This window comes from Candida dubliniensis, chromosome 6 (assembly GCF_000026945.1).
Source record: "Candida dubliniensis CD36 chromosome 6, complete sequence".
NCBI lineage: Eukaryota > Fungi > Ascomycota > Pichiomycetes > Serinales > Debaryomycetaceae > Candida > Candida dubliniensis.
Genome location: NC_012865.1, coordinates 514,134 through 530,655, shown reverse-complemented (window position 1 = coordinate 530,655; position 16,522 = coordinate 514,134). Strand labels below are relative to the sequence as shown.

The window sequence follows — 16,522 nt, the reverse complement described above, 5'->3', positions numbered from 1 at the left end:
ATCAGAAGTTATTATTAGTATAGATAAATTGCAAGGCCTATTAGAACAGAACCTCCTGTGAAAAACTTGAAATTTGACGATAACGAAGAAAACGAAAAACGAAAAACGAAAAACAAAAAACACGAAGGAAAGCAAAAGATTATGAGAAAAATAAACTGATAGAAATACAGGAATGAACTGACTATTTAAATCAATCAATGATTTAATCAGAAAGGGTAAAATGACAAAGAAGGAAAATCAAAGGGATAAAATGGTTTTTTTTGGTGTAAAAAAAAGAAGAGGACGTGTTTTTTATTATTTCATGTAAGTTTTGGGTTGATTTGCTTAAACTAACTGCTGCGTTCAATCACAATCTTCTTATATACAGTACCACGCTATTTTCCCGCGACGTTGCCAATGAACGTCAAGTTAATTAAATCTCCCCAATTAAAAGAAAAAAAGATTTACAGGTCAATGAATATTATTAACAATTGTGGTTAATTCTAGTTAATGTAATGAGAATAATCAGAAGAACAAAGTGTGTGTGTATATGTATATATACTTAATGAAAGGAACATCAAATAAGTTCATATTTTGTGGGTACGCGTTAAAAACAATTGACAAGTCGCGCTTTTCAAATTAGTTGCAAAGTTGTTAGAGCAATTTTTTCTTTTCTTTCCTTTCTTCAGTTAAAACGTTATTTGTTTTGTTTTGTTTTTAAACTCCATAAACAAAGTAAACATAGTAAACAATAAACAGAGACAAAAAAATTAAGCCATTGAAATAATCACAATATTAATTATACTGATACATTAAAAAAATGGAACACGCCAAAACTTCTGATATATATATAATGTATATGTATATGTATATGAAGTTATGTAATGTAATAATGCCTAATTGATATTGACTTATTCAAGTTAAATATTATTATAGTCACGATCTATCTTTTTAATTTTTTTCACTTACTTTCTTTCGTTTCTCCTTTGAAATTCATTTGTGATACTTTCACAACAAAAAGGTTTTCACATATAACAATATATATATATATAAATCATCAAGTCTTCTAACTGGTTTTTCCATTCTATTTTTTTAGTATTTCCTAATTATTTATTGATTACTTTTTGACAAAGGTATTTTAGTTTGTTTAATAATAGTAAGGTTGGATTGGGTGTAGTTCTTTAATTTCATTCATTCATTCATTCGTTTGTTTTTTTCTCCATCTGATATATTTGATTATTTTACATTATTCATCCACAATTACTATGTCTTCAAATCATACATCCCCAGTTAAAAGATCAATCTTGTCTCCTAAACCATCTAACATCACTAACAACAATTCACCATTGGGCAAAAGATTCAATACTAGTTCAAGATTGACTCCTTCACCATCTAAATCAGGTTACAATAGATCATCAACAACTCCTTCTCCTAAAAAACAAACTTTAGGATTCATTATATGGGAAGATAAAGTAGATAAATCAAACTCTACTACTGATATTGTTGGTACTCCCACTTCAAATAAATTAAATCATAATGACCAAGAAAACATATTACAACCCAAAAAAGTTGAAAACAAAAGATTCCACAATCATCGTCAACCATTAAGTAATTTAAGCATTAATGAATTCAAAGGGTTTATTTCAACTAATGGCGCAACACCAATACAATTGACTGAATTATATCAACCAATCAATTTTGATAATGAATTCAAATCTTTACATAAACAACTGAACATTCCAAGCTATTTGACTCCATCAAGAAGATCTAGAGACAAATATTTAGTCAAATCCGGTATTGATGAAATTGATGAAGAAATGGAAGATGAAATGGAATTGCTTTTATCCAAAAAACAAAAACAACGTTCTACATCATTAGCCACTAAAACTAACAACATCAATAAAACTCATTTAATTAGAAAACATACAAGATCACTATCAGTTGGTAAAAATGATTCTAAATTGAATTTAATTAGAAAAAATAAATTCTCCATCTTATCAAATTAAAAATTTGGTTACCCTCGTTTATGTCTTTCTCACAAGATATATGATAATTTCAGTTCTTCTTCTATAGCCTATTGCTGCATATATACACACAGACTTTTATATCTGTATAATTTTAGAATACCACGTTTTTTGCTTACTATAATTTATTGTAAATATTGGTAGATTCTCTAGCATGTTTTTTTTTTTTTTTTGCAACCTCTGTAGTTACAATATATTTTGTATAAATATAACTCTATTATTCTTATTCCTTTCATTGTCTGAAATTTATAAATGTCTATAAAAAAAAATAAATAAATACTTGCTTACTTAGCAAAAGCTTTGTCAAATTCAGTAAACACAAATCTGTATCTAACATCACCATCATGACATCTGTTTAAAGCTTTAGAACAGTTTTCTTCACTGATTGGAATTTCTTCAATCCATGGTTTCACATTGTGTTTGGCAGCCAATTTCAACATTTCTAATACTTCAACTTTGGATCCCAATAAAGAGGAACCAAATGAGGCACCATGTTTCAAGAAAGTGAACGGTGAAACACCAAATTGTTCAGTTGCTGGTGGTAAACCAACAGAAATGAATTTCTTATCGACTTTCAAAACACTCAAATAATCTTGCAAATTCAAACCATCAACACCAGAAGCACAATTCAAGATGAAATCAAAAGTATCATGGTATTTACTTGACCAATCTTTTTCTTCATTAGTAGCAATAAATTCATCAGCACCCAATTTCAAAGCTTGATCTTTTTTACTTGAAGTTCTTGAAAAGGCAACAACTTTGGCACCTAAAGCTTTAGCCAATTGCAAAGCCAAATGACCTAATCCACCAATTCCAATAATACCAACAGTTTTACCTTTGGCATCACTTCCCAAGTTACGTAATAATGGTGAAAAAACTGTGATACCAGCACACATCAATGGTGCAGCATAAGCACTTGGCAAATCATCGGGAATTGGGAAAACAAATTGTTCATCAGCAATTGAATGAGATGAATAACCACCTTGAGTGACATAATTATTAGATCTAACATCAATACCGTTATAAGTAGAAGCAGCTTTAGGACAATATTGTTCATTATTAGATTTACATCTATTACATTCACGACATGCAGATGAAGCAGCACCAATACCCACACGTTGACCAATTTTGAATTCAGTGACTTTTTCACCAATAGCAATGACTTTACCAACAATTTCATGACCAACAACTAAATCATCACGATTATATCCACCCCAATTGGATTGTAAAGTATGAATATCAGAATAACATAATCCACAAACTTCATTTTCAAGAACAACATCATGAGGATTGATTTGTTTTCTATCATAAGAAACTAATTTTGGTTTGTTCCAATTTTCTTTCTTATCAGAAGCAAAACCTTGAAATTTATCTGGAACTGAATCAGTAGTCATGATGATATTATGTTGTGATTTATTTTTAAAAAAGAAAAAAAAAATAATAATAATAATAATATGTTTAATGAATGATATTAAGAAAAAGAAAGAATATCTAATAAGGGAAATTGTAGGAGATTATATAAATAGGATAGAATTGTTGAGAATTAGGTGAAAAAAAAGAAAAAAAACAATTCTAGTCTTGTTTGCTTAGTAATATTCAAACTTGTTGAATTATAAGAAAATCGATGAATGTTGGTGATAACAGGGACAAAACGTCTTCCAAAAAAAAAAAAAAAAAAAAAAAGAGAAAATCAGAACAATTGAAAAATTATTCTCAACGATAGCTTATATACCGGATTTAAGAGATGACGTTATAATACAGCATTTATAAAGAAGAAGTGAAACGTTTTTCTTCTTGACTAAGTAATTTCCTTTCTTTTTTTTTTTTTTTGATGATTGCACTTTGATTTATTTTATTGCTAGAAGATGTAATTGAATATACAGTGGTGTATGGTTTCCAGTCCTTTTTGATTGGTAGGTATTATCAACCAATAAATGTTATCTTTATGATACAAAAAAGCAAATAAGAAGAAAGATTGATGCGGAAAAACAACCAAAGGGAAAGACAATTGACGGGTTAATTTTTCCGTATGCAGTATTTCAAACCGATCATAATAATGATCCCAATCTCTATTGTTTTGTTGCTGTCATCAAATTTTTTGTGGTTTTTATCTAGTGCTATTCCAGATTCAGTTTAGGGTACAATTATAGTTAAAACTGACTAACATTGACGATTGAGAGACTTGAATTTATTTTATGAATGGTTCACAAAGTGTCTAACTTCTGGTGTAGGATCATAAAATAGCACAAGTGAGAATTTAAAATAATACCAAGATAACGTAAGCAGTAAAACAGTAACAATTCTTTGCATCTACAGATGTGTTTATAACCTCCCATCACCATACAAATTGCTATTTTATCAATAATAATCTAATTAATACAAGTATATATATATATATATAACATGACTATCTATTTCTTACCTTTCTTCTTTTTCTTTTTATTATTAGACAGTGAAGTTGTAGTACGAGCACTTGATTCAGCAACTCCTTGTTGACCACCACTAGCTTTCTTCTTTTCCTTTTTGGTAGGTTTATAATAAGATCTCAACTTCAAAGGTAACCATCTTTCTTCATCCAATTGTAAATCTTCTATAGGTTTCAAAACTTTATTAGGTCCAAATTTTGGTTTTTGTTTCTTTTTAGTAATTTTAGAAGATTTTTTAACAATTGGTTTTATAGATTTAGATTTAGTTGTTGGTATTAATGTATCAATATCAACTGATAATATTTCATCTATTGGTTTTTTACTTGTCAATTCATCAAGTGGTAATAAATCATTATTTGTATTAGATAAGATTGAATTAATCAAATGATCGGATGGATTGACTTCAAACAAATATTCAAATAATTGAGTTGCTGTTTTATCATGACCCTGATTTAATGCTTTAAATGCGACAATTTTGGCAAAATTATAATAATTAATATCCTTAAATAATTCTTGAGGAGTGTATAATAATTTTTCTAAAACTTTCAATAATAAATCAGTCAATTTTTTGTTATTATGTGTTCTTTCGTAAATCGCTATTAAAGTTCCAATCAATCCTGGCAATACCTTGGATGTAGTCAATGATTCATGTGTCAATTGTTCCAAAATAGGTAAACTCTGATCAAATAATCCAATTTGAGCATTAACGGAAACCAAAATCAAAATAGCAACAATTTTCAAATCATCATTGTTTGTGTGTTGTGTGGAAATATATTTGACAAGTTTTCTACCTACCAGTTTCAGTTTTGTAGAATCCTGCAAGTCTTTATAATCTATATTAAGCTCTGATAAAACTTTATATGATAAAGGAAGAAGATCACCAGGGAAAGTTTGTTGAAAATTGTTGATAAACTGATTGTTTAATTGTGATTTGCTTAATGTTCCACTAGCAAATTTCAAAACTAAACTATTTTTCAAAACTCTTTCATATTGTAAGACAGTTAATTTTTGATTCAATTTATGTAAATTTTGTTGATAATTCAAATCTCTATCCACCAAATTGATATTAGTGATTGTAGAATGTGAATAAAAGTTATTTTTCACAATCAACTTTATTAAAAGATCATTAATTTTTTCAATATCAATACTCTCTAAAATTTCCAAACTTTTCTTTGATTCACCAGTTAATTGATAAACATATGCTGTAGTTAATTTAATGGGCAACAACTCTGATTCCAAATCTGGTCCAGACAATTCTGTGTGGCACACTTGAGAGGCTTTGTCTAACAATGCCAATGCTTGTGTCGTGTTCAATATAGACAACTTAATCAATGCTTCATTAAACAACAAATCATAATTATTATCATTTCCTGTCGTGGTTGATTCAATTTTCCCACCTTTTTGGAAATTCAATTGTGAAACTATAGCCTTTTCATTAATAACTAAATCTAATTCATCATCATATTTGTTGTTCTTAATCAATTCATTATACAATTCCAATGCCTTTTCATACTTACCAATTTTGTAATATGATTGTGCTAAGACATGTTTCAAACCAATATCAGCCCCATTTGGTAAAGTGTTTTCATTAGCTTCGTATAATTTGACCAAGTCTTCAACTTTCCCAATCTTGTAGTATATATATGCCACTTCAAGAAGTAACAGACTAATTAAGGATTTAGGAAGTTTTTTGATAATTTGATCGGCTTTATAATATTTATCCAAATTGATTAATGCCACAAGACAGTTTTTCGAGGCTTTTAAATCATTGAATTTTTTCACTTTTGACAAATATTCATAAGAAACATTAAATATTTTTTCATGTTCTGAAGGTGAAATTTCTGGAGATACATTCAATTTCTTGAATGCATCAGCAATAGAATTACTCATTATATCAACCAACAAATATAAAGTGGATATACACTCGTTGGAAAATTGATTCTTTGAAAATACAAAATTTTTTTTTTTTTTTTTTCTGTCCTTAAAAAAATCACTGACTACAGTGGGAGTGTATGATGAACGAAAAAAAAAAAAGAAGAGTGTGTGTCGTGCAAGAAACTGAAGAAACAACAAAAAAAAAAAAAAAAAAGAAAACGAGGTAAATTTCCATGATATTGTTTTTAATAAACTCTTCATTACTAGTCACTTAACTTACTCCAAACCTCTTTTTCCTTTTGTTGTGTTCCACTAAATGTTGAGAACTACCAGTAAATTGACATATCCGTCAGTGAGGCTCTTGTCTCAGACAAGCAAAATAACATTTCAACAAAGACCTTCATTTTTGGACAAATACAGAGCAGATCAAGAATCAATTGAAGCACCAACAAAGTTAGCATCTGAATCTACATTACCAGTGATTGAACAAGATTTGAAAATTAAACCTCGTCAACCGAAAACTAAAGCCCCCTTTTTATCAGAAGATGAAGATAAAAAAATTGAATTGCCAAGTTGGAAAGAAAAAATCGGACAATTTGTCGTTTCTACATTTGGAGTCGATATGGATAAATCAAGAAGTGGTCCAGTAGCTGGTGGTATATATTTTTCGGAATGTAAAAGACAAGCATTAGTTTACCCAAATGAACCTATGAGTGATACCGCCAAATTTTATTATGAGACTTTAAGATTACCCAAATCTTTTTCACAACAAGTACAAATAACTATATTACATTATTGGATTTTATCTGTAAGAATGAGAGCATTACCATTTAAATATAGTAAAGAATATCAACAAAAATTAGTGGATAGAATATTTAATGATTTGGATTACAGAATGAGTACTGAATTAGGTATTAAATCCAACAGAACTATAGAAGGTTATTTAAAAGATTACCATACTCAATTATTAGGTTGTGTTTTGAGTTACGATGAAGGATTAATGACTGATGATATCACTTTAGCTTCTGCTTTATGGAGAAATGTATTTAATGCCAATGAGAATGTTGATATGAGACATGTTGAGGCCTTGCTTGTTTATGTCAGATCACAATTGTACGTGTTGAACAAAATGACCGATAGAGCATTTGGGTTTGGTAAATTTAAGTTTGTGCCTCCTGATCAAGTGGTTGAACCTATTTCCCTTGAACAAGAAGAACTTATTAAACAAAAGACAAAAGAAGAATTTGCTAAAATGACATTACCATCTCAACAAAGTGTTTTGTCAATGGATGAATAGGATTTTGTTGCTAAGTTTAGTGGCCAAAGTGATAAAATAAAAAAAAAGATATGTATTTCCATGTAAATAGAATAGTAAACACAATGAGAAATGAAGTTTATATATATATATATATATATTTATTTATTTATTTAATTATTTATAATTTCCCTTTAGAATTGAAAGCATTTTCATCTTTTGTCCAATCGTGTCCTTTATTACCTCTGATCATAACATTCATCACAGCATAATCTCTACCTATAACCGCATCATCGCATTTTTCTCCTAAAACTATATCTTCAGCTACATGGAAACCAAATCTATTATAGATTGGGATATTTGCTGGAGAACTACTTTCCAAATATGTGATACTGTTTTCATCATTATCAATATATGTTTCAAACATATAATCAAATAATTTCCTTAAATTGCCTTTACCTCTAGCTTGTTTGGAAGAACCAACATAAACCAACGTATATACGTTTTTATTTTTAAATCGAGAATCATTATTTATAATTCTTTCACACAGATCATGTAAAAGTGGTAACATTCCATAAAACACTTTTTTCCTTCCTTCTTCACCATAAACATTCCAAACTTTACCATATCCGGCTTCCATTAAATTGGTATATGAATCCAACCCTTCTTCTTCCGATTTGGGATGTGACCATATCGACACAGTTTCAAACCCAGATTCAGTTTCACCTTGACCAATGACAATACCTTTGGCAATGTGCTGTCTAATATAAGCTTCATACAAAGTAAGTTCACATAATTGACGTTCAGCTTTATCTTCTATATGACAAACCAACATTTTAGCCAAATTGTCTTCAGCAAATGCCTCTAACAATGTATAAGCTGCTTTGGTTACATCTTTATTAGTTAAATGACGAAGGGTTGATAAATATGGATTACGTTTAATTGGCTTTGGATTCGTTCCTGAACGAGTAGTTGTAGTTGACATGTTGCAAAAAAAAAAAAAAAACAAAAAACCTAAAGTAAGTATCAAATCAGTAAACAACAACAAAACTTTATAGAAAAACGAAATATTTGGGTATGCTAGCGTTAACAAGAAATTTGATTAACTATTTATATTTAATTCAAGGCAAGTGGTAGCAATATATGCATGACTTTGTTTTTTAGAAAACACCCACCCACTATCAAGAAAATCTTAGCACCCCTATACATAAGGAGATTACGAAACGAAAAAGAAAGTGATTATTTTTTTTTTCTCAATAGGGGGCGCATCACTGTTTTTCCCTTTTTTGTATTTTAATTGCGCCGCGCATACTTCAGTAAGGTTTTCTGAGGTTTCTTCTTTATCTTTGTTGGCTTCCCCACAGGCATCCAGAAAGTGATGATACTACAAACACTATAAACTAGCATCTACTAAAAGAATGATAAAGGATGCTCCTCTTTACTACGTTATCTTGATGAGAACATTTTAGTAACTTGTATTAGTACATTGACAGCGGCAATCATTTGCGAATCTATGTGTTTGATCCGAAACGTATTGTTTAAAAATGTCTCTCCATAAAAAATATTTGCGACATTTAAAGAACTTCTATGGTCTCGCTTGAAAATAGAAAGACGTAAAGAAAAAGATAAAAAATGGCATCTTGTTGTTGTTTTCTTTTGAATAATATAAACTAACAACCATTATGTTTAGTTCACTACTATCAAGACCGATAAACAGTTCATACGATCCATCATATCATTTTTTTCCTGTTGCTAGAGACTCAAAAAATGATTCCACAGTAAAGGAAGTTGTTTCAACAACGAAGAAAGAAATAACAACACCTTCTTTGAAATATGATACCACCATTCCTTTAAAGAAACGATATCCTAATTTAGTACATAATTTCCCTAAACCTGAATTAGATGAGAATCTAATACTAGAGACTAAAAAAATGATTGATTCGATCATACATTCTTCTTCTGATGAACCAACCAATGATATTAATTATATCAAATATGAAACACTAAATTCAAATTCAAATTCAAAGTCAAATTCAAATCAAAATCAACTGAAAATAATTCAAATCAAACAATTTCAAGAAGATCCCATGCTTCCACCTAGATTCAAATTAAGGAAAAATCGACATGAAAGAATTATTGAAGATATTACTTTTGTTAAAGATCCTAAAACGAAAAAATTAACTAAAGAAGATCGAGAATTTTGGAATATACCAGCAGCAATATCAAATTGGAAAAATTCTCAAGGTTTTACTATTGGATTAGATAAAAGAATGATTGGTAGAGAATATGTATCACCAGAAATGAATATTACCAAATTTAATGATTTATCAACAGCATTATCTGATGCTGATTTACAAGCTAGAGAGGATCTTAAAAAACGGAATGAAATTCGACAACAAAAACAATTACAAGAAAAAAGATTACGTGATGAAAGAATCAAAGAAATCGCTAGTCGTTCCAAAAGAAGAAAACGATATTAAAAAGGATTTTTAAGCATACATATATATAATAATAATAATAATACAGACGTTGTTTTTTTTTTTATTTCTTCTTTTGTTTTGATTTAGTATTTGATTTTTGTTTATCTCCACCTTCATATAACGATTTTTCAAATAAATCTAATGCTCGAGAATTGACCCATTCTAATACTCGATTGATTTCTCGATTATCTTTCTTTTCCACTAATTCTTCTTCTAAATTTTGAATCATTTTATTTATATCCTCTGGTTCGCCAAATTCCAAAGCATCTTGAACAGTGACTACTTTTTGTCTTTTTCTAGAACCAGTAGATCTCCTTGTACGTTTAGAACCAGAAGTTAATACTACATCATCATCACCTTCTTCACCACCACCAGCAGCAATAGTAGTATCTTTCAGAAAAAGATTATCCTTATCATTATCATTACCACCTCCAGATAATTTTGTTTCTAATTTCTTAATGTTGTCAGATATTTCTAATTCTTCAGGTGGGGTTTGATCTAACCAAAGCGCTTTTCTTCTCGCTTCCATACTAGATATAATGGCTTCTTTAACAAGTGATAATTCTTTCCGAAGAAGTGATTCTCGTTTACCCCATGGATTCAACCAAGAAATCAATTTAGTAATATCTTCAGGTTTATCATAATATCTCCAATCCAGTCCAGTCATTAATGGATCAGGAAATTCTTCAATACATTTACGTTGTAAATTAGATAATTTTGCAAGTGGGAGTATAAATGATCCTTCTTCATCTATTAATTTTTCTCCACTTTGAGTGAAAATTTCTTTCTCTTTAACATCAAGCGCAAATGAATCCCGCACAGTTGTAATAAGTTGTGATGGAAGTTTACTAAAATTCAATTTCTTTACTCTATTATTATTATTATTATTATTACTATTAGCGTTGCTGTTATTGCTGCTGCTGCTGTTGTTGCTGCTGCTATTGTTGTTGTTGTTGTTGTTGTTATCTGGATCTAGTTTTCCATTGTCAAATTCTTGTCCATCATTCTCAAGTCGTATCTTATCAATTTTTTCCAGAAATTCTTGGGCATTTTTCAAATCAGTTTTGAAATGTATAGAAATATCATTATTGGAAGGTCCTTGGACCCATAATCTCCCCATAAGATAAGTTTCATCATGAACATCATCAGTTTCATTATCACTATCAACATCTTCCTCTTCTACTTCCTTCTTATTGTCATTATTCTCTTCATCATCTTCATCATCTTCATTATTCCTTCCAGAATGTAAATTTGGCAATCCATTATTTTCAAACCACCAATACCTATTATAAAGTCGGTCTTTCCCTAATAATTTCACTCTTTGACAATCTAATTCAGTCAATTTCTGTTCAATTTCCCGTTTAGCTTCCTTCAATTGGTTCAACTTAATAATAGCGTCTTTTCTAATATTACATTGTTCTTGAAATTCACTATCTTGTTCACCAAGCAAACGTTCAGCTTCAGATAATTCAAGATTATTAAGATCCAATCCCTTTTTCACTTCTGATGGTTGTTCTATTTGTTGTTGTTGTTGTGGTGGTGGTGGTGATGGTGGTGATTGATCTAACTGTGAAACATTTGTGGTTGCAATTTTGGTAGTAATGTATTGATGGGCTTTTTGGGCTTGTTCCAATACAGTTTTGTATTCCTTTAAATTATCTAATCTGTTTCTTCTTAACAGTGTCAGATTTTCAAGACAATCATCAATATGATTTCTTACCAAAGGACTACTGATTACCAAATCAACAAGAATATTTAATGCTTTGAATTTTAATTCAATATCAAGTTCATCATAAAATTGATTTCTTACCGACAATGCAGTTGCTGGTTTATCTTTAGGAGCCAATTTATGATAAATCTTATATATAGTTGCCTCATATTCAGGTACATGTTCCACTAATGACAATACACCTAATAATATACATTGCCAATTACCATCTTTGAAATTACGTTTACGCAAACGTTCATCCCATGAAGTACCTCTATGATTCATACATTCATAAGCATTATGAGTAACAACAGGTTTTTCAATATTTGAATCTTTATCATTCTCTTCTGATTCACTTTGTTCAGTGTCAATATCCAATTGTTTTTCTTCCAGTTCACTTTCAGAACCATGATCTTCTGAATCATCTCCTTTTGGTTTTGATGATATTTGTTCTGAATTGGTATCATTGTCTTGCTTTCCATCCTGGTTGAGCTGTTTATCCTCTTCAATTTTATCTCCCTTTTTATCTTGATTGTCGTTATTGTCATGTTCATCTTCATCTTCATCTTCATCTTCATCTTCATCGTCACTGTCTTCATTGATTTCGTCCTTTTCGGGCAAACTTATAGTCAACCCATAGATTTCGTCTCTTTCTTTATAATCTTTGGCTTCCTTGTTGGTTGGTAATTCATTAGAAACTATTGTACTCAAAACAGCACACCAAATTTCATCCAATAATTCACAACGTCCATCTTCAGAAAATTGATCACCATTCCATCCCATAGCAAACACAAAATCATCAAATGTAAATGTATCAATATTCAATATATTATGATAAACATTAAGAAATATCCATGATTGTAATGCTTCCAGAATAGAAGGTAATCCATAACAAGATAATCGTTTCCGTTCAATTTCATCCATACTTTCTTCTTGTTGTTCTTCTTCTTCAATTATTTGTTGATTCCAATATTTGGCATTTTCTGGTAATGACAATATTTTAGGAAGTGGTTTAGAATTTTGTAAATCAAATTTTAATTCTAAATCTTCGACAATATTTTTTTTCGTAGGTTGAAATTGTGATAAACCAAATGATGGAGTACCTTTTGCTTCTTCCTCTTCATATTCTTTCATTATGGCATCAGGAATATAATGAGTTGGAAATTTCTTTTTAAAAGGAACCACCACAACAGGTGGGGTTGGTGCAATTGGTACAATAGGTTTTTGAGATGCTGGAGTTGCTTGTTTACGTTCGGTTTTAATAGCAATTTTCTTGGGTTTTTTAGGTTCCTTTGCAGGTTTTGCAGGTTTTGGAGGTTTTGGAGGTTTTGGTGGTTTTGGTGGAGTTTCAGTTATTTTCGGTTGAGGTCCACGCTTCTTTTTAGGTTGAATGAATACAATATCTCCTGTAGGAGTAGTATCAGCAAATTGTTTTAGATCATCGGGATAAGTGGTAGGAATTCCATATTGTTTTGCATATTTTGTTTTGACAACCCATGGAGCCCCCACTTTATATGATCTTGACATGGTTAATTTGATAAATGTTTTAATTAACCATTTAGTGAAATGATTTCTATCTCTTGATATATTTTGTTCCGTAACAATAGCTTGATGATTATCATTCAATCTTGCCACAAGATATTTAGTAGGTTGATCTTGTCCATATTGAACTTTTTCTCTAATTGTTCCTCGTTGTTTTACTGAATGTTCTTTATTATTATCAATGCCACGAAGAAAAATGGTTTCACCAGGGAAATAATCATTTTTGAAAACTTGATAAACATTATCAACTAACATATCTAATCTTGAAATTCGATTAAATTGTAAAAATCGTAAAATATGTTCTTTTAATGCTTCAGGGAAATTTTTTTCAACTTCTGTGATTTCTTGTTCTTCACTTTGTAAAGCTTCAAAATAGGTTAAACAACTATTCCCAGTAATTTCACAAACAAAATTTCTAGTTTTCAAATAATCCATTCTTTTGATATAATCACTGTACAGTAGAAACCATTCTTTAGTTTCTGGTATAAACCAAACTTGAGTAGTCAAATCTTCAGGTAGATCATCTGGTGGAATGATTTTGACTTGTTTACGTTTGTATAACACCATCAAGGAAAAATCAATAATCTTTTGTTTTTTGTTTTTTGTTTTTATTTTTCAGTTTGATGGAATCGATAATTAGAAAAAAAAAGTATTAAAGTTGGATTGTTCTATCAATGTTTCTAATTCGTTTGGAGAAAAAGTGAAGATATAAATTTATATAAAAATTGAATTGTTGTTGAAATTTTTTTTTTTTTTTTTTTGTTTTTTTTTTCTTTTGGGAGAAGTTAACTTGTATATATCTTCTTGTTTGTTTGAAGGGTAAACACATATTATATTATTATTATACATATACATCTTATATATATATATATACATTTAAATGTCTGCAAATTTTCCCGAATTTACGCGCATCTGGCAAGTCACGTGACTCTGATCTATATAGTCAATGAAATTTTGGTAACATATACACACACGCACACATACACAAGAGAGAAAAAAAAAAAAATAAAACAAAGGTAAAACTCACAACAACAATTTAATTTCATTTTAGCTAATAATATCTACAATACACACACATATACACATATACATAAAACCTTCTTCATTCTAATTATCTCTATATCTATGTAGCCTTTCCTTTTTCTTTTTTTTTTATTTTTAGAAAACACCATATTTTTGTAATTTTTGAAACATCCATTGGAAAAATGGATTAATATTTACCAGTCTTACTTGATTCTCATCAACTTTGGTTGCAAAATGTTGTTCATCATTGGTTACTCTTTTACCTACCAACAGATTAAATTGAACAAATATCCAATGATAAAATCTTTGTTGTAAAGTTAAATCAATAGATAAATCACCATCTTCACTATAATAATCCTTACTTTCAGATTTGATTAATGGAGACATTTCACCACCAAATTCTGCTTCTAATGATTCATCTTCTTGTTTATATTTAGCCATAACATCAGGATAATCTGAAATAACACCATATTCTACCAAATTAGCCAATTTACCAACTTTATTTAAATATGAATATTGTAATTTATTATTAACTGTCCAAGAATACAATTTTAAATTTTGAATACGTAATAATGGCACAAATTTAGTAAGGAATCCAATTGACCAAGTACTTATATAAATTAAAGAAACTCCTGTTAATTTGATTTTCACTCTATCAACTGGTGATGATTCTTCAAGATAAAAATTATAATTGATATAATGAATTGAATCTCTCCAATTAACACTAATATTAAAAATATCAAATTGATCATAACCAAATTTATTAATTTTACCAAATTTATCTTGGAAATAATCATTTTGATTTAAATATTTTAAAAAATTTAAATCCCAAATTCCAAATTGAATTCTATGATACCACCAACTAATATCATTATGAACATCAAGTAAATCCAGTAAAATAAATTTTGTAATTTTAGTAGGATTAAATCGTTTAATATCAAGTTGTAATTTATGATCATTACTTTGAGTTGTATCAATATATTTTTTAAACCAATATAAAAGTTCTTTAAAAGTAATTAAAGGATATCCACCTTCAATAGTTTTCAAATTTTTCAAAATTGGATCATATGGAGTTTCTGTTACATTATAATTAGTAGGATTCCCATCAGAATCAACGAAAACTCTTTTTGTATATTGATCATGACTAATGATAATCACATTATCTTTACTTAACCATAAATCAGTTTCAATAACTGTGCCGCCAGCTTCAAAACATTTATCAAATCCTAAAAATGTATTTTCTGGATATTTACTTTTGAAACCTCTATGACCAACAATTACTGGTGATATAGTTGAAGTCATTCTATTTAACAGTTGATATGTTATTTTAGGTATTATAGATGAAGTTGACATTGGATAATAATAATAATAATAATAATAATTTTTGAAGTAGTAGTAGTAATTGTAAAATATCACAATTAATTTGTAACTGTGGAGTAGTAATCAACCAGGAAAAACGGGAAGAATCAAATCTAAGGACTACTTTTTTTTTTTTTCAAAAGTTAGTCACAACAACACCATGAAAAAGGGGTCATAGTATATATATATATATATAAGGTTTGATGGATTGTGGTATGTGGAGATGTTGGTAAGTGGAATTTGGAATTTGGAAATTGTGGGCAACCACATTTTCTCTCTCTCCCGATGCACCTAAATACATCACACATCGCCTACTAACTACTACACTAAAACAAACTTCTCTCTTTGTTTTTTTTTTTTTTTTCCATTTGTTAATTCCGAAAGTTTCTTTTTTTTTTTTCTTTCGCCAATAGTTTATATACAGTAAACAAAAAATCTCTGTCTTCAATGCCGCCACCACAAATCCAAATCCATATTCCAAATTCAAATCAAATAGAACTAAGACTATACTGTATATATTATTGAAAAAGAAACGACCAATTCTTCCTATTATAGAATTGTACCGTTTAAACCGATCACAATTATTAATCTTGTCTTTTAATTAGAAAATCCCTCAAAAGAAGAGGAAGGAGGAAGGAGGCAGGTGGTGGTGGTAGTGGTAGTGTAACAATTGTATTATAACAATGCCTTTAAAATTCTATAGTTTGACATCACACGCACACATACGTTTTGAGACCAAATGTAAACGACAAAAATTAAAAGAGGTAGTGTCAAAATTACAATAACTTAGAGATTTGCCATAAACCCCCCCCCCCCCCCTCGCCCCCATATCCTTCTTACAAAATACAGAT

General features: G+C 29.4%; 8 protein-coding genes across 8 annotated transcripts; 3 read left to right on the top strand and 5 right to left on the bottom strand. All coding sequences in view use genetic code 12, as the record gives it.

Moving 5' to 3' along the window:
* Positions 1-1,244: 1,244 nt before the first annotated feature.
* CD36_62720 (conserved hypothetical protein) lies at positions 1,245-1,985 on the top strand (the record flags this gene model as incomplete). The annotated part of the gene is made up of 1 exon (XM_002420976.1): positions 1,245-1,985. One exon carries the CDS (start codon positions 1,245-1,247, stop codon positions 1,983-1,985), a length of 741 nt encoding a protein of 246 aa, XP_002421021.1.
* Positions 1,986-2,287: 302 nt separating this feature from the next.
* Positions 2,288-3,397, bottom strand: CD36_62710 (NADP-dependent alcohol dehydrogenase, putative; the record flags this gene model as incomplete). The annotated part of the gene is made up of 1 exon (XM_002420975.1): positions 2,288-3,397. The coding sequence occupies one exon, from the start codon at positions 3,395-3,397 to the stop codon at positions 2,288-2,290; it is 1,110 nt and encodes a 369-aa protein (XP_002421020.1).
* A 1,017-nt stretch (positions 3,398-4,414) lies between these two features.
* CD36_62700 (signal recognition particle subunit, putative) lies at positions 4,415-6,565 on the bottom strand (the record flags this gene model as incomplete). Its single annotated transcript, XM_002420974.1, has 1 exon — positions 4,415-6,565. One exon carries the CDS (start codon positions 6,563-6,565, stop codon positions 4,415-4,417), a length of 2,151 nt encoding a protein of 716 aa, XP_002421019.1.
* Positions 6,566-6,620: 55 nt separating this feature from the next.
* On the top strand, positions 6,621-7,601 carry CD36_62690 (ubiquinol cytochrome-c reductase complex assembly protein, putative; the record flags this gene model as incomplete). The annotated part of the gene is made up of 1 exon (XM_002420973.1): positions 6,621-7,601. One exon carries the CDS (start codon positions 6,621-6,623, stop codon positions 7,599-7,601), a length of 981 nt encoding a protein of 326 aa, XP_002421018.1.
* A 139-nt stretch (positions 7,602-7,740) lies between these two features.
* Positions 7,741-8,544, bottom strand: CD36_62680 (N-acetyltransferase, putative; the record flags this gene model as incomplete). The annotated part of the gene is made up of 1 exon (XM_002420972.1): positions 7,741-8,544. One exon carries the CDS (start codon positions 8,542-8,544, stop codon positions 7,741-7,743), a length of 804 nt encoding a protein of 267 aa, XP_002421017.1.
* Positions 8,545-9,241: 697 nt separating this feature from the next.
* CD36_62670 (pre-mRNA-processing protein, putative) lies at positions 9,242-10,039 on the top strand (the record flags this gene model as incomplete). The annotated part of the gene is made up of 1 exon (XM_002420971.1): positions 9,242-10,039. One exon carries the CDS (start codon positions 9,242-9,244, stop codon positions 10,037-10,039), a length of 798 nt encoding a protein of 265 aa, XP_002421016.1.
* A 61-nt stretch (positions 10,040-10,100) lies between these two features.
* CD36_62640 (chromatin remodelling complex subunit, putative) lies at positions 10,101-13,856 on the bottom strand (the record flags this gene model as incomplete). The annotated part of the gene is made up of 1 exon (XM_002420970.1): positions 10,101-13,856. One exon carries the CDS (start codon positions 13,854-13,856, stop codon positions 10,101-10,103), a length of 3,756 nt encoding a protein of 1,251 aa, XP_002421015.1.
* A 591-nt stretch (positions 13,857-14,447) lies between these two features.
* Positions 14,448-15,665, bottom strand: CD36_62630 (glycerophosphodiester phosphodiesterase, putative; the record flags this gene model as incomplete). The annotated part of the gene is made up of 1 exon (XM_002420969.1): positions 14,448-15,665. One exon carries the CDS (start codon positions 15,663-15,665, stop codon positions 14,448-14,450), a length of 1,218 nt encoding a protein of 405 aa, XP_002421014.1.
* Positions 15,666-16,522: the final 857 nt, after the last annotated feature.